This window comes from Eutrema salsugineum, unplaced genomic scaffold, assembly GCF_000478725.1.
Source record: "Eutrema salsugineum unplaced genomic scaffold, Eutsalg1_0 scaffold_9, whole genome shotgun sequence".
Taxonomy (NCBI): Eukaryota; Viridiplantae; Streptophyta; class Magnoliopsida; order Brassicales; family Brassicaceae; genus Eutrema; species Eutrema salsugineum.
Window position 1 is genome coordinate 3,344,865 of NW_006256342.1, and position 16,346 is coordinate 3,361,210.

A 16,346-nucleotide genomic window follows, 5' to 3' on the forward strand; every position below is an offset into this window, starting at 1 on the left:
GTTTTGAATAAAATGAAGAAAGTAGTGTAGAGAAACGAAGGTGTAGAGAAGTAACAAAATAAATTATTTAATAATATTTTTTCCAAAAAAGAGAGATAATGCATAAGAGATTTGACGTGATAGACAAATAGATTACATGCAGATATTTATTTTGTAATGATGTCTAATTCCTTTTCTTTTCCAAGAAGATCCATGAGATAAATAATCAAATGATTGAAAATGAGCATGTTGATGGTACTGTGACGGATAAGTATAACTAATACCACACCTCTTCAATTCGGGTTGAGATAAACGGTTTATATTACGAGTAGATGTAGCAAATGGGACTAGATATTCTATCGGTTTTGGTTTGGAAATTCGTTTCGAAGAAATATTATCGAATTTGGACTGAAGTTACAATTTATCTGCCCATTAGGTTGTTCAGTTTATTTTTTTCGATTCGGTTTGTATCGGGTTTATTCAGCTTTTTTCCAAAATTTCCACCAAGTAATTTTACATATACTCTGAGATTAATATCTTCTCAAGTTGATAACGACACACACACACACAAAGAGCACAAACCAGACAAGCGGATGAGAGAGTGAGAAGAGAATTCTCCATTATGACTTCTGGGAGAAACCGAGAAATTTGTCACTATATATCTCAGATCAGCTTTTAAATGGTTGACCAGTTTTAGTCGCAGTGGATCATCGTGTCAAAGCAAAAATGCTTTTCTTCTCTGTTTTAGACCTTTAGATTCGAACTTTGAAGTTGACAAAAAAAAGATCGAACTTTGAAATGTTAGGAACTATAATGTCACCTGTATTAATTTGCTGGACATATATATGTCGAAACATCAACAAACCAAAACAGGCAATTTTTTAAAAAAATGGTGTATTCTTTATTGCTTATCAGGAAGATCAAAGTTACATACAAGTATACAACTGGTGAATCCAGATCCAAAAAAGGGCCTAACATTATTAAGACTAAAAGGAACAAACAAACACATCAAGTTAATCTTCCTGAATGAAATCTAAACAATTTATTCAAAAAAATAAAAAAATCAAGTTATTTGACTTAAATCTACTGCACTTTGTATCTATTAAGGCTTTGCTTTGTAATCAAACGAATCGAAAGACTTCACTTAGCCTTTCCCTGAGCTGACCTCTACCACACAACAAAGCCACCAAATATTTGAGGGTCACGAAAACATTAATACCAGGAAGATTCATGGCTCGATATGTAGGCTGCTCGAAACCAACAGGATCGTCTTTCTGTTTGAATGCTTCTGACCTACAGAGCTGACGAACTTCGTAGCATCTCAAGAGCTCGACTTCGTAGACATCCTTCACTACCGAGGAAATAAGCAATTGCCTGTCTTGTGTGGTTATGATGATTCTGCTCCCTGGACCAAACCAGCTAAACTCCTCTGCAAGTGCGTCTAACTGTTCGATCTTGTCCACATCGTTGGCCACAAGCAGAATCTTCTTGTTCCTGAGCCTTGCTTTGATCGCGTTAAGACACCTGTGAGAGCTCTTTGTGTTCAAGCCTTCTCCTTTCATCTTGGAAATAAGCTCTTCTTGCAGATGAGATTTGCGGCAATGTAGTGAAACCCTTCTCACGTCTTCGAGAAAGCAATGGGCTTCGAAGTGATGCGAGATGTTTTCGTAAACGTGTCGAGCGAGTGCTGATCTGCCTCCGCTTCCTCTTCCCCAGATCCCGATTACTCGAACATGTTCGTTTGAAGTTAGATCCAGTCTTGGATACAGTTCCTTCATGTGCCCTTCGATACCAATTAGGTTCTTACCATTGACTGGTGTTGCTGAGAACAACATGTTTGATATTTTCTCTGTAAAGTCGTCGACCAGCTTCGCGTCATCTTCGCTACAGAGGAAAAATAACCAAAATACAGAGACAAAGATCGAAACTTGAGAAACGATTCAACAGATTCCACATGAAATTCTCAAACCCAATTGAATGAACAACAAGATTGACTCATAAATCATAGAAGCAAACAGTTATAGAGATTTTACTAGCTTCGAGTCATCTTCGCTACAGAGGAAAAAAAAAAACAGAGACAAAGATCGAAACTTGATAAACGATTCAACAGATTCCACATGAAATTCTCAAACCCAATTGAATGAACAAGAAGATTGATTCATAAATCATAGAAGCAAACACTTATAGAGATTTTACTAGCTTCGAGTCATCTTCGCTACAGAGGAAAAAAAAACAGAGACAAAGATCGAAACTTGATAAACGATTCAACAGATTCCACATGAAATTCTCAAACCCAATTGAATGAACAACAAGATCGACTCATATATAAATCATAGAAACAAACAGCTATGGAGATTTTGCTAGCTTCGAGTCATCTTTGCTACAGAGGAAAACAGAGACAAAGATCGAAACTTGATAAACGATTCGACAGATTCGACATCAGATTCTCGAACCCAGTTTGATCAACAAGACGACTGAGTCTATCAATCATAGAAACAAAAAGTTATGGAGAATTTTTACCAATTCTTTGAGCACTCGCCGGAGAGATTAGCCAATCTGGCCAACGCAGCCCTCCAAGATTTGACCTTCTCTCTGCTTTGTCTCTTCTCGTGCTTCTTGAACTGCTTCGCGACTTCTCCGATCTGTTTCCCCACGTGAGAAGGCTCCACCTCGTAGAAAATCGGCATCACGGTGAGCAAACCCTTTGCCTCGAGCTTCAGAATCGCCCTGAGCTCCTCGAGACACCAGTTGGAACCTGGGTAGTTCGCAGAGACCACCACGACGGCGATTCTCGACTCTTTGATGGCTTGAAGGAGCTCCGGCGAGATCAGACGGCCTCTCACAAGTTCCTTGTCGTCTTTGAAAGTTCGAATCCCTTTCGCCTCTAACTCCTTGTAGAGGAAACTGACGAAGTTCTTGCGAGTATCTGCGCCTCTGAAGCTTAGAAAGACGTCGAATCTCTTGGGGGTGAAAGAGGAAGAAGACGAAGAAGATAGTGATGACCTGGATTCGAATAGTCGCAACGATTTAACTTTACTCTTAAAGCACGATAATTTTTTTAAGATCGTGTTCATTTTTTTTTTTTTAATGGGACTTCTGAGTTTGGGAGCATTTGTAGTGTACCCGAAAGGAGTTATTTATGGAGGAGGAGACACAGTTAGCTAACGGTAACGGAAATTACCATTAAATTTCGAAGAAACATTCTATAAGCCATTAGACGGATGCTCCTTTTTTTTACTAGTGTAGAATTTATTATGAAAACCTCCATTTTCTTCAGTATGATCATTTTTTGGGGTTAAATAATTCGAATTGTAAGAAATCAATATATTTAATTATAAAAATACGTACGGCTTGTCAGTTTCAATCTTTTAAATAAATTTCATCATAATTTTGGTGCAGCCGCCCTGTGAGTTGAGTTTAGTTTTCTTTCTGTGGTGTATACTGCTTCACAACTTTTCTTGGAAACTTAATAACATTATCATTGGATATATATCTATATATATATATATATTGGTAACTAATATCGACTAACTCGTGTTCATGATTATTTTTTTCCTTTTCTCTCTATTGGGACATTTCACCTTTCAGTTAAAGAGCATTTGGCAAGTGTACCAAAAAAAAGAGTAACAAATTTGATTTATAGGAAGAAGGAAAAATACTATAACGGTAATGAAATTATCATTAAAAATCCAAATGGGATAAACTTAAAAATAATATTTTCATTTTATTCGTTAAGTTCACATTTGATGTGAATAGTTTAATTAACTAGGATTGAAACCGTGCTTTGCGCGGATTGTAATTTATGTTTAGACAAAATGATTAAATTAACTAATGTGTTAGATATATCTTTGATATTATTTTGTTTGAATTTATTTTTCTATATTATTATTTTGCTGACAAATGTAAAGATCTAGTGACAGTTTTTTTCATTAAATAGAGACATCCTAATCTGAAACTAAAGTTACACCTCGATATTTATAAAACTTCGAGTTTTTTTATAATTTAAGGCGTTTATAGATGACCAAATAATGGGGTAAAATATTTTTATGTTTGAGGAAATTTGAGATCTGGTGATCGTTTATATATTGTTATAAGTGAATTAATTTGTTCAAATAATTCAACTTCTAATAAATTAATAAATTTCATACTGAAACTATGATCTCCTATCTAGATTTAATGTTTATCATAAACTTAGTCCAGCCGCCCACTCTGAGTTTTAGCTACTTTAATTAGGTAACAAGAAGATGAGCTTAGATTTCCGTGGTGTATGCATGCTTAAACATTTCATGGAAACTTAAAAACAATAGATACTATTGTATATGATTTGGGCTATTACAATAAGACATAAATCAACCAAAAATAAAATAAAATAAGTGTCCATTATAGTTCCATGGTTTTTGCGATACCGTACGTCCTACTAGACACCGTGAAATTGACGCTTAAAAAGTTAAAACCAAGTTATACTTAATCGCCAGAGAATTGTTCTACCTTTAGAGACATGTTTACGTGTAAACAGCAATATAATAGCCATCCTAAAGTTGAAACATAGTTTATTTTTTTACAGAAATCTTGGAATTGTTTTGTTTGTTGTCCATAGGATGTCTCAATCATATATTCCAAATAATAATTTATTTCTGTGTAACACATGCAACGTCACAGATACTGAAGATCTGGATACATATATGATATATATATATATATATCTTACCTTGGGATTAATCTATAAGCTCTTTTTGAACGAATATAATCTTTGTTGAAAATTTCTAACATATTCTATACGATATTGTGCAGTCATTGAGTTCGTAAGTAACGTATGCTACCATACTTTGCCGAGTCATAGATTCGTCGGCAGTACTGCTACGGTATTTTGTTTTTTACTCAATAAAGTCAAATAAAGTTTTTTTTTTTCAAATTAAGTTTGTTTGTTCTTGTACGTCGTGGTATTTTGTTTTCCTAACTAAGAAATAAAGTCAGAGCTCTGACAATATTTGAGACGAAAGAGTCAAAGGCTAAACAACATTAATCTGAATTTTTCAGTTTGAAAATTCGGTAAAAATCTAAACTGTCCATGTGATTTTTCTTATTTAATTTTGTAAAAAGATTTGTTCAAAGTTATTTAACAAAAAAAAAAAAAAAGAATTGGTTCAAACTATAATCTTTGCAGTCCGTATAGGCCTTCTTAAGTTTAGTAATATCAGATGATGTGTTCGGTCAACTAGTTAATTAGGCCCAACACTAATCTTAGCAATGCATAAATTAGAAAACGAATCAAGAGTTCATCCACAAATGAATGATAACAAACGGCCCATTCTCAACTCTTTAATTTGAATTCTGATTATTTAGCAATTACAGATTTTCATTCTATTATTCTATATCTGTAAAGTTGTCTAAATGTTCGTAGCCAACTGTTAAAACTTAAAAGATCTAAAGATTAAAGGCAAAAAGAGAGCCCAAAACTTGGAGAAAGTATAAAGTTTTTGAATTAGCTAGCGGACAATGGATAAGAAAAAAAAAGTATCAATTCGTTATACTTTACAACAATTCATGTTTTCCTCTGAATTTATGAATGTAAAATTGATATAGTAATTCGAATAATCATCACGACGTGACGATCACACCATTTCAATTATCAAGATTAAGGGGCTAGCTAACCTTTGACATTTTATGATTAGTAAGAAGACAATTATAACAAATACGTCAACACCCTCGTATTGATATTTTCCAATCGCTTGTTGACTTTGAGACCCTACAATATTTTGCCATTGGCATTCATAATCAGTTTTCGTTAATCATTAGTAGTATGTATTGTAACCCTAACTAACGAATAGGAATAAGCTACCATATAGACAAATTTAGAAATACTAATTTGTTTTTCTTCAGCTATAAAATTTTATTTTTTTGTAGTCTGTACCCACTTCAGCACCAAAGCATTAAAGACATAGTGTAGCCTAAACTATACAAAAATAAAAATAATATTTCACTAGCATATGATCTAGCAACAATTAACAGTTTTAATAGTCATCCAACAAGGTACTATAATGCTGTCGGTTCAAATTACTTGTTTCCTGTAACTTTAAATGTATGTAATAATTCATCTTATGACATCTGATAACTGAATAATTATTAGATGTGGACCATTTCTAACATGTTTCATCCTTTTGACCCTAGTAAGAAGAAAACAATGTAATAATATGTTTAAAATTTCAAGGTTTAAGTGTCTTTATGCATGATTAAAGTTTTGGAATACCTTTACTCAGAAAAAAATCCCATTTCATCCAAAAAAAAAAAACAAAGAGAAAAAAACTATCCCAAATTGTATCGTTCATACTTCATATCCTCAATATTTGAAGAATTTTTTTTTTTAAAAGAAGAAAAACTATTTCAACTGTATGGTAATAAATATTAAATTAAAATATTTTTGGTTGGAAAAATTGCGCGTCACTGTTCTTCTTCTTCTCTATCTAAGCGGAAAACCAATTGTTACAGTTCACAAGTAATCTCTTTCTCAAGCTTTCTCTCTCTACCAATTAAAGCATCTCTCTTTCCTCTCTCTCTCTCCACGACAACTCCGTAAGACCCGCTCTCTGTGTCCAATTTTCTTCTTCGTCTTCCCCTTCTCGCTAGGGTTTTGATTCCTTCAACACAGACCCACATCATCTGCGTTTCTTCTTCTTCTTCTCTCTTTGTCTAATATGACCTCGACTTCCGCGAAGAACAACGGCTTATCAGCCGCGCTTGTCTCGAATCTCCAGGATGTGCTTTCGAAAAGAAGAGGAGGGAGCGAGGAAGGAACTGTGAGCGATGGATCGGCGGAGGAGGCTCCGTCTACTTCTGATTCCGTCGATGTTTCGGCCGCAGAGAAGGAGATCGATGACTCAAAACCCATCGTTTTAGTCACGAATGGCGATGGGATTGATTCGCCTGGGCTCGTCTCTCTCGTCGAGGCTTTGGTTCGCGAAGGGCTCTACAATGTCTATGTCTGTGCTCCTCAAACGTGTGGTTTTCCCCCTTTAGATTACGAATCCTACTACTTGCGATGTTTTGAAAGATTTGTTAAATTTCCCAACTTATGGTGACCCACAAGGCCTGTGATTTGGAATGTGCAGGGATAAATCAGCGGCTGCTCATTCTACGACTCCAGGAGAAACCATTGCTGCAAGTTCCACTAATATCAACGGTGCCACAGCCTTTGAAGTTTCAGGTACGCGGATTTGATTGAATGATTATTAATACAGTGAAAGTTGGAGTCTTTGTTAAAACAAGATCCATTGATTTTTAAGTTGTTTGAAAAGTGTAGACCTTTTTCGCCAGTTTCGTGTCTTAATGTATATCGTATGAGTGCCGTTTCTGGTCAAAGGCTTTGAGATTATACTTTTGTCTCAGGGACTCCTGTGGACTGCATCTCGTTAGGATTATCAGGGGCGCTCTTTGCTTGGTCCAAACCAATATTGGTTAGCACCTAATTTTGGTGATCTCATCATTTGACAGTAGGAGATTTTGGCAAGTTATAATGTATGCATCTCTGTCCTTGCTTATGTTCTTCAGGTAATTAGTGGAATCAATCAGGGATCAAGCTGTGGGCATCAAATGTAAGTGCTTTTGTCTTGTATAAAACTAGCTATTCCTTGTCTTCCCGTCTGCTCTGTGTTTCCTGATGTGAGAATCCTCCAGGTTCTATTCAGGTGCAGTTGCTGGAGCCAGGGAAGCCTTGATTTCTGGAGTACCCTCTTTGTCAATATCATTGAACTGGTGAGTATATCATGAGAATGCGAATGCGTGCTGCTTCATATGTGGTCGTGTTGGCCATAAAAAACTTCGTATCAATTATAGGAAGAAAGATGAAAGCCAAGAAAGTGACTTCAAGGATGCTGTTGGTGTCTGTTTACCTTTGATAAACGCAACAATCAGAGACATTGAGAAAGGAGTTTTCCCTAAAGACTGCTCTCTCAACATAGAAATTCCCACATCACCCTCATCAAACAAGGTTTATATTTCTAACACTCGTCTCAGAAGCTAATTTTTGTTTCAAATTTTTTATGCTAAGAAGTAAGAACATGATTTATGCTTTGCAATGGTATTCTTTAATGTTGTGAAATCAGAGCCTCCCTGGTCAATGATTTACGGGAGTTGACGTTTTGTGTACATATGAATAGGGTTTCAAGGTAACAAAACAAAGTGTGTGGAGGCAGAGTCCTTGTTGGCAAGCTGTTTCAGCTAACCGTCACCCTGGTGCTGGGAATTTCATGTCCAACCAACAAAGTCTAGGAGCTCAGCTTGCCCAGCTTGGCAGAGATGCTTCAGCTGCTGTGAGTGAACTCCTCCTATTCAAAAGTTTTATACCCTTAACTTTGTTATTTCCATATTAGTTGTTGGTTGAGAAGGTCAAAGCTTAGTTAATTAGATACTGAGACTTAAGATATCTGGCAATCTCAGGGGGCGGCTCGCCGATTTACCACACAGAAGAAGAGTATTGTTGAGATTGAATCGGTTGGTGTTGCTGGTAAAACTGATAGCCGTGTTAAGAAATACTTCCGTCTAGAGGTAGATAAGAATTTTAGCCCTTAAACCCTTTGGATATTTAGTATGTAACATTTGTTTGAGATTCTGACTATGTTTATGTGCAGTTTGTGACTAAAGAACAAGAACTTACGGATGAAGATTTGGATGTCAAGGCTCTAGAAGATGGTTTTGTAAGTCGGCAAGATCATGCTCTTTTCTGTATCATTTTGTCCAGTATTATTTTTTCTTTTCATTATCAAATAATCAACCCTTCAGCCGTATAAATACAGAGCTTGTCTGGTTAAATTTTTGAATTTTGCAGATGTTTCGTAAGGAAAGTGTATCTGGATTCTAAACTACCATTTCTATATATGACAGGTTTCTGTGACTCCGCTGCCTCTATGTCCAAAAAAGGATTCGGAAATTCAAGCCGCAGCATCAGAATGGATCTCCAAAGCCCTTAACGCTGATCAATGAAAAAGGTCTTTCACTGTAAATTATGTTACATGATTTGGCAAAAACTCTCCAACAATTCTGGTCTGCATTTGTTTGTTCTTGTGGTCTTGTTGTCCTTTAACCCCTTTTTTTTTTTTAAATTTATTTATTCGATCCCCTAACAAGTCTCGTGGGTTGTTTTTGTTGGATTGTTTCATTTGTTTGTTTGTCAGTAGCTATTTGGGAACGCTTACCTTGGTAATTATATTATTTTGTTTTGCATACCTCTTGATTTAGAAGAATTATATTTTTTTTGCCCGATTGTCCTGCCTGGTACGATTGCTTCAGCCAATACATAGTCCATATGGACCACCTTTGAAGTTTTGCCTGTTTCATCGTTATAAAGGGTCTCGTCAGATTGTCTCTTGGAGGGAGGTACTGAGATTTCAATTATAACGTTGCTCTCTCTCAAAGATGAAGAAAGGTGTAATATTGAATCATGTCATTGCACAGATTTTTTGTTTACATAATATCTCCGGCAAGCATACTGTCACAGATTTTATCTTCTCGATCGATCTCAATCCTCCAATGACAGCCAAACACTTTCCTGTTAGCCTTATCGACTGCTGAACAACATCAATGTAGCGAAATACAGGTATATGTATAGATAACAGAAATAAAATCACTTTCATAGTATCGAAAATCTACACTTTGTACATTTAACCAAACGAATCTAAAGACTACGCTTAGTCTTTCCCTAAGCTGACCTCTACCACACAACAAAGCCACTAAATATTTCAGGGTCGAAAAAAACATTAATAGCTCGATATGCAGAAACCAGCATGATCGTCTCTCTGTTTGAATGCTAATGACCTAAAAAAGCTGATGAACTTCGTAGCAATCCTCCACGATTTGACCTTTTTGTCTCATCTCGTGCTGTTTCGCGACTTGTCCGATCTGTCTCCCCGGATCAATTCTCTTTGATGCCTTGGAAGGTACGTAATCACAAGCTCCAATGTAGCTAGATACTATTATTTTGTGTACCCAACTAATAAAAGCCCAGCCCAAAAAGGTCCAGATACTTTTTCTTTTTTCACAAGGTGGATCTCTAAGGGTTATTTATACAAGTTTGTTTGCTGCTCTCAACTCTTCCCGGCAAAATAAACCGTCGCTAGCTGTTTTCGTCTTCTCCATGTCCGACAAAGCTAGTTTATTGGGTAAGCGAAAGCCGGAAGATGATTTGGTGACCGAACCGATTCTGAGGAAAAAATCCGAGGTATGATTTTTGGTGACAAAGTCTGATCAGGCTAATTCAATAAGCTCACTGAAGGTATGATTTTTTGGAAACTTACATGTTCTACTTTTTTGTTAGATACTTAGAGATATTTTGCATATATTGTACAAGTTTATGAAACAGATGAGGACTTGCCGATTTTGTTTAGGTACCTCTTTTTATTATCTTCAAATTATGTTAGGCTCTGATAGGGTTTAGTATCACAACTGTTGCCACAAAAATCGAAAGATGACTTATAATTGGGGAATGAATCCACTCTGTTTTTTTTTTTTTGAAATTTTAAGAGTCGTGCTAACACACTTTACTGCTAAATTCAGGTAGCTGCCGTAAGAAAAAAGACGCTCTTTGTTCGCCATCTCTCTCCCCAAACTAAAGTATCAGATCTGTAAGTAGCAAAAGGCACCTTAAATTTCCACTTTGGTTCTCGGAGCAAAAGCTTTTCATGGCTGATGTTTTATATCCTTCCATTTTTTACAGCATCGATTTCTTCAAAGATGTTGGAGAAGTTGTTCGTGTTCGACTTCCTGTAAACCGCGAGCGGATTCAGAATTGCTCTGGCTTTGTTGAGTTTGCTTCTGCTAGCCAAGCAAAGAAGGTGAGTGATAGTTTTATAGTAATGATGATGAAATAAGTATTTTTAAGAAATCATTTGAAAAAGTGGTGTGTGTATACTTATGATGAAAAATATATATACAAGTAGTTATCTGAAAGTAGGATTGCTGATTAAATTTTTTATACTGTAGGCGCTGGAAGAGAAGAAGGGTAAATACTTGCACGATCGTAAGATTCTTCTTGTTGATGCTAATAGAGAAGCTACATACCCTCTACCCAAGTAAATTGATTTATGTTATGGAGATTTGTTACTGTAACACTGGTTGTTATAACTAATTATTGCAAGAGTTTTTGATGCCATATACAGAAGATATATTAACGCTATTATTTTTTGTTGATTAGGTTTTACAAAGATCACAAGGTTTGGTAAGGGATTTAACTATTTGCCTCTAGAGTTTGTTATCAAGAGCACACTTGGGTGAAGTTTTTGGTAATACATGGAGAGATCACAAGGGTTTTTGATATATTCCAGGTACGAAGACTACCTTCAACGAGAAAGCCTTCCGATCCTTCCTATTAAAGAAGATGAGACACCTCCTGATTTTGTTGAGGTACCTCTGCTTATTATCTTCAAAATGACTTAATTTTGGGATGAATCTTCATGAGATGAGACTACATTTTGTTGTTATGCAAATTTAAGTCTTTTTCTCCTAAGAGTCGTGCTAACACACTTGACTGTAAAATTCAGGATGTACTCTTTGTTGCCAATCTCTCTCCGCAAACAAAAAGAATGTCACATATGTAAGTAGCACCTTATATTTCCACTTTCGTTCTCGGAGCAAGTTTTTCATTACTGATATTCTATCATCCTATTTTACAGCATCGATTTCTTCAAAGATGTTGGAGAAGTTGTTAGTGTTCGACTTGTTGTAGACGGCAAGGGAAATCATTTGGGCTATGGCTTTGTTGAGTTTGCTTCTGCTTACCAAGCAAAGAGGGTGAGAGTAGATTTCTAGTAATGATGAAAAAAGTAATAAAGTAATTTGAATTGTAGTGTATACTTATGATGAAAACTATACAAGCAGATATTTTTGAAAGTAGGATAGCTGATTAAATCTTTTATAATGTAGGCGCTGGAAGAGAAGAATGGTGCATATTTGCACGATCACAAGATCTTGTTGATGAAAGGACTTGACGAAACTCCCGATTCTCTTGAGGTGCCTGTTCTTATTATTATCTTCAAAACATGTCAGACAATCAGAAGAAACACTTAGCCTTTAATAACAGAAACAGAACTATTGCCACAAAGTCGAAAGATGACTTATTCTTTTGGATGAATCTTTAGATGAGTGTTATGCAATTTAAGTCCTTTTCTGCTGAGGATCGTGCTAACACACTTGGCTGTTAAATTCAGGCAGCTGCCGTAAGAAATAAGACGCTCTTTGTTGTCCATCGCTCTCGCCAAATATTAATATCAGATATGTAAGTAAATTTCCTCTTTCGTTGTTGGCAAGTGTTGCCATGACTAATAATTTTATCCTCCATTTTTACAGCATCAATTTCTTCAAAGATATTGGAGAAGTTGTTCATGTTCGACTTATTGTAAACTGCAAGGGCAAGCAATTGGGCTATGGCTTTGTTGAGTTTGCTTCTGCTAACGAAGCAAAGATGGTGAGACTAGTTAATAGTAAATGATGAAAAATATTGTTTAGTATACTTATAATGAAAATTAAACAAGTAGTTATTTGAACGTACGATTGCTGACTAAATATTTCATAATGTAGGCGCTGGAAAAGAAGAACGGTGAATGTTTGGACGATCGCAAGATTTTTCTTCGTGTTGTTGAGACAGCTCCATACCCTTTACGACCCAAGTAAATTGATTTTTGTTTATGTACCACTGGTTGTAACTTGTTACAAGAGTTTTGATGCCATTACAGAAGACTAACGCTATTATTTTTGTTAATTTAGGTATTGCATAGATCACAAGGTTTGGTAAGGGACTTAAACTATTTGCATCTTGAGTTTGTTATCAAGAGCACATTGGGTGATGTTTTTGGTATACATGGAGAGGTCACAAGGGTTTTTTTTTATAATCCAGGTACGAAGACTACCTTCAACGAGAAAGGCTTCTGATAGAAGAAGATACGGCAGGGAAAGGACTTGAAGATAAAACTCCAGATTTTGTTGAGGTACTTTTCCTCGTTATCTTCAAAATATGAATCTATTTCTTGTTGTTGTGCAATTTAAAATCCTTTTCTTTGTAGAGTCGTGCTAACACACTTGGCTGTTAAATTCAGGAAGTTGCCGTAAGAAAAAAGACGCTCTTTGTTGACAATCTCTCTAAGAACATTAGTAAATCATATATGTAAGTAGCAAGCACCTTTTAATATCCTCTTTCGTTCTTGGAGCAAGTTTTTCATGACTAATATTTTATCCTCCATCCTTACAGGAACTATTACTTCAAAGATGTTGGAAAAGTTGTTCGTATTCGACTTATTGTAGACCACAGGGGTGAGCATGTGGGCTGTGGGTATGTTGAGTTTGCTTCTGCTAACGAAGCAATGAAGGTGAGAGTAGTTTACAGTAATGATGAAATAAGTATTTTTTTAAGAAATCATTTGAAAAAAAAGTGTATACTTATGATGAAAAATGTACAAGTAGTTATCTGAAAGCAAGATTGCTGAGTAAATCTTTTATCATGTAGGCGCTGAAAGAGAAGAATAATCATACGTTGATTCTTGACAAGGCTGAGATAGCTCCATACCCTTTCCAACTCAAGTAATTGATTTTCCATTATGGATATTTGTTTTTTAACTTATTGATATGGTTTTGATGTCATAACAGACGATTAACGCTATTATTTTTTGTTAATCAGGTATAACATTGCAGAAAAGCTTTGGTAAGGAATTTAATTATACATTTTTTTTTTTAGTTTTGTTATCAAGAGCACATTTGGGTGAAGTTTTTGGTAATATACATGGAGAGATAACAAGGGCTTTTGATATATTCCAGGTACGAAGATTGCTTTCGAAGATTTAGCCTCGATTTGGAGACCAAACCGGATGTGAAGAAACATAAACCTCTTTGGCGCGGAAAGAAGACTATCTTCTCTGCCAACGACTGATATGAGAAAATGAAGTTTTTTTGGTGTTATTTAACTTGTGTGATACAATGCAAACTTAAGTTTATAACTTTTTTATTACCAGTAAAATATTTTTTTTTTCTGTAATGTAAGATTTCTTCGGGGATGGTTCGCTTCCAACAGCGACCACCATTTTAACATTTTACCAAAAACAAAAAAAACAGCGACCACCACCCTTAGATGTTCAGTTTCTTTCCACCGGATCAATCCTATGTAAGCCAACCGCATTGTCCGAGTCTTTTATCCCGTTGTAATCGTTTTAGTTACGTGAAAATAAAATTGTACTAACCAAGATAAGAAGTTGCATGCAATCATGCATGTAGTAAAGATGATAATCCATCGAGTCTGATTTTTTGGCAAACTAATACGCACACCTTACTAACTCTACACACCAAGATAAGAAAATCACCTTGTTTTCTTTTTGTTAAAAAAAGAAAATCAATTTTCAAAGAAAATCAACCAAGATAAGAATATCACCTAACAAAAAGAAAATCAACTTGTTGTCACATTGAAAGTAGATGGGAAATTTTCATAATCTGCATATTTTTATAATTGGGCCCATCTCTGGTGGACCCATTTTCACTTCCGCTGCATGTGTTGTTGACTTGTCTGTAATACCACGAACAAATCTCGTTGAGCTAGAAGGTTTTAAATGCCGAGAATTAGCTTAAGTCCAACCATAGAATACAGGAAATACAAAACACACAATCAATCATATAAAATACAGATGAGTTTAGTATCGAAACAGAGACTCATTTACCTGTTCGTCTTATTTTGAACCATTTTTACAAGATTACGTACAAACGTACGTGATTCTGAAAAGGAGAGATCAAATGAAATGATCACTTAAAAGCAAAGCGTTAAAATGGGAAACGGTTTACTTCATCGACTCCAATGTGTTGGTCCACTTTCATCGGACGTCTCGGTGCATATAGTCATCTGCTCCGATATACCTGCAAATCTCTGTAGCGTAGTTATTATGTGAAGCTTGGAGTCTACGCAATGTACTTACCCATTCGTCTTTCTCCTTATTGCATAAAAAAGTTCCCAACATTTTGAGGGTAAGAGGATCGACGATTTGAAACTTGGACAGCAAGAAACGAAAGCTCCTCTTAACCAGGAAGAGGGTTTATTCGCTTGAAAGCAAACACAGAGAAGAAAGCAAGAGCTTCCTCATATTTAGGAAACTCAAGCAATTGTATATGTGTTTCACTCCACATTGAGTAAATATTCAGGCATGGAGAAGACCGAACAGCAGAAGAGTAACTAATTGGATTCACTGAAGCAAATATAAGATAAAGACGCATAAGTAACAATTAAAAACAAGGACGAGTTGAGAGAGTGACAGAAACTGAATGCAAAAACCTTGTAGTGATGTAAGAAAGGTACAACGGTCTTGACAGGATGAGACCACTGAATGTTGCCCCAAATCTCGGCTCCTTGGCGTCTCTCCAAGGAAATCTCTGCACACCAAATCTCAAGATGATCCCCTTCGATGACATCCCAAAAGAGCACAAGGTTAGGAACAGATTTGCTGAGTCTGGCTCCGGGAAGTAAATCTATCATCTTGTGGTCGATACCAAACCCACGGGACTTCCACAGACCCTAAAGCCTTCTAGAGAGACTCTCCTTGAGAGATCCTAAACCTTGTACCTTCTTCCAATACATCCCCTCTGGTTCAGAGCACTCCAACTGAACTTGCTCACACCAACACAACTCCCCATATACAGATCACAAGAGTAGATAATGTTATCAATCACACACCAATCCCATTTGTTTCCTCGCAATTCACTATGATTCCCTCTTCCCCATTTACTTTCAGTACTCGGCGACAAATACAAGGTTCTTTCCAGAAGATCCACTGCATAAAGCTTTTCCTCCTTCACGACCACACTGGCGTGGATTAACTGACAGCATCCGAAGTGGGCTTCTTCACCTTTATCAATCCACCAATCACATAGATCCCCCAGTCCAGCGCCACCACGGAGGATCCTTCCGGAGCCTGAGAGGAGAATGACGGGATCGGTCTCAGAAGCCGATTCTCACGGTGGAGGATGTACCAGCATGGAGTTGGGTCACATGGGCTGAGTTTAGCATACATAGAGACAATTCTCAGCGAAACCAAATAGCGATCGCATCTTGTAGAGCTCTGGTGAAGCTACTAGAGAGCGATAGCTCTTCGAGACCAGAGATAAGGCCGCATGGTCCGATCTCGACACTCGAGATATTCAGCTTAGAACCATCTCATCTGGCAGCAATGATATCGGAGACGGAGGTGGACAACTGCTCCTCTTTTTACGCGGTGACTCTTCGACGGCTGAATTCATCTTCGAACTCAAAGGTTGGCAACAAAAAAAAAAACTCAAAGGTTGTCTTTTTCTCTTCCGGTCCTTCCTCCAAACCCGTTTCTGAGAGACACCAAGACAAATCTCTTATAGCCTCC

General features: G+C 36.5%; 3 protein-coding genes and 1 pseudogene across 5 annotated transcripts; 2 read left to right on the plus strand and 2 right to left on the minus strand.

Moving 5' to 3' along the window:
- Positions 1-1,031: 1,031 nt before the first annotated feature.
- LOC18009140 (toll/interleukin-1 receptor-like protein) lies at positions 1,032-3,071 on the minus strand. Of its 3 annotated transcripts, none has more exons than XM_006390548.2 (2): positions 2,500-3,071; positions 1,032-1,863 (listed from the first exon to the last, which is right to left on the minus strand). In XM_006390548.2, exons 1-2 carry the CDS (start codon positions 3,051-3,053, stop codon positions 1,101-1,103), a joined length of 1,317 nt encoding a protein of 438 aa, XP_006390610.1. In that variant the 5' UTR covers positions 3,054-3,071; the 3' UTR covers positions 1,032-1,100. The 3 variants fall into 3 exon arrangements, with proteins under 3 accessions (XP_006390610.1, XP_024009410.1, XP_024009405.1); XM_024153642.1 differs by having other exon boundaries at positions 1,760-1,858; XM_024153637.1 differs by lacking the exon at positions 1,032-1,863 and adding an exon at positions 1,870-2,194.
- A 3,347-nt stretch (positions 3,072-6,418) lies between these two features.
- On the plus strand, positions 6,419-9,197 carry LOC18009252 (5'-nucleotidase SurE). The gene is made up of 10 exons (XM_006390549.2): positions 6,419-6,973; positions 7,086-7,180; positions 7,363-7,430; positions 7,525-7,568; positions 7,651-7,728; positions 7,810-7,963; positions 8,133-8,285; positions 8,413-8,520; positions 8,604-8,669; positions 8,857-9,197. Exons 1-10 carry the CDS (start codon positions 6,672-6,674, stop codon positions 8,953-8,955), a joined length of 1,167 nt encoding a protein of 388 aa, XP_006390611.1. The 5' UTR covers positions 6,419-6,671; the 3' UTR covers positions 8,956-9,197.
- Positions 9,198-10,198: 1,001 nt separating this feature from the next.
- On the plus strand, positions 10,199-13,885 carry LOC18008973 (polyadenylate-binding protein 3; the record flags this gene model as incomplete). Its single annotated transcript, XM_024150160.1, has 18 exons — positions 10,199-10,243; positions 10,525-10,592; positions 10,685-10,802; positions 10,951-11,039; positions 11,292-11,370; positions 11,508-11,560; positions 11,640-11,757; positions 11,890-11,976; positions 12,174-12,241; positions 12,313-12,430; positions 12,544-12,632; positions 12,730-12,753; positions 12,860-12,950; positions 13,059-13,126; positions 13,211-13,328; positions 13,466-13,539; positions 13,637-13,660; positions 13,774-13,885. Coding segments are annotated over 18 exons (1,443 nt in total), but the record flags the coding sequence as incomplete, so codon positions are not given.
- Positions 13,886-14,813: 928 nt separating this feature from the next.
- Positions 14,814-16,004, minus strand: LOC112082764 (annotated as a pseudogene).
- Between the last annotated feature and the right edge of the window lie 342 nt (positions 16,005-16,346).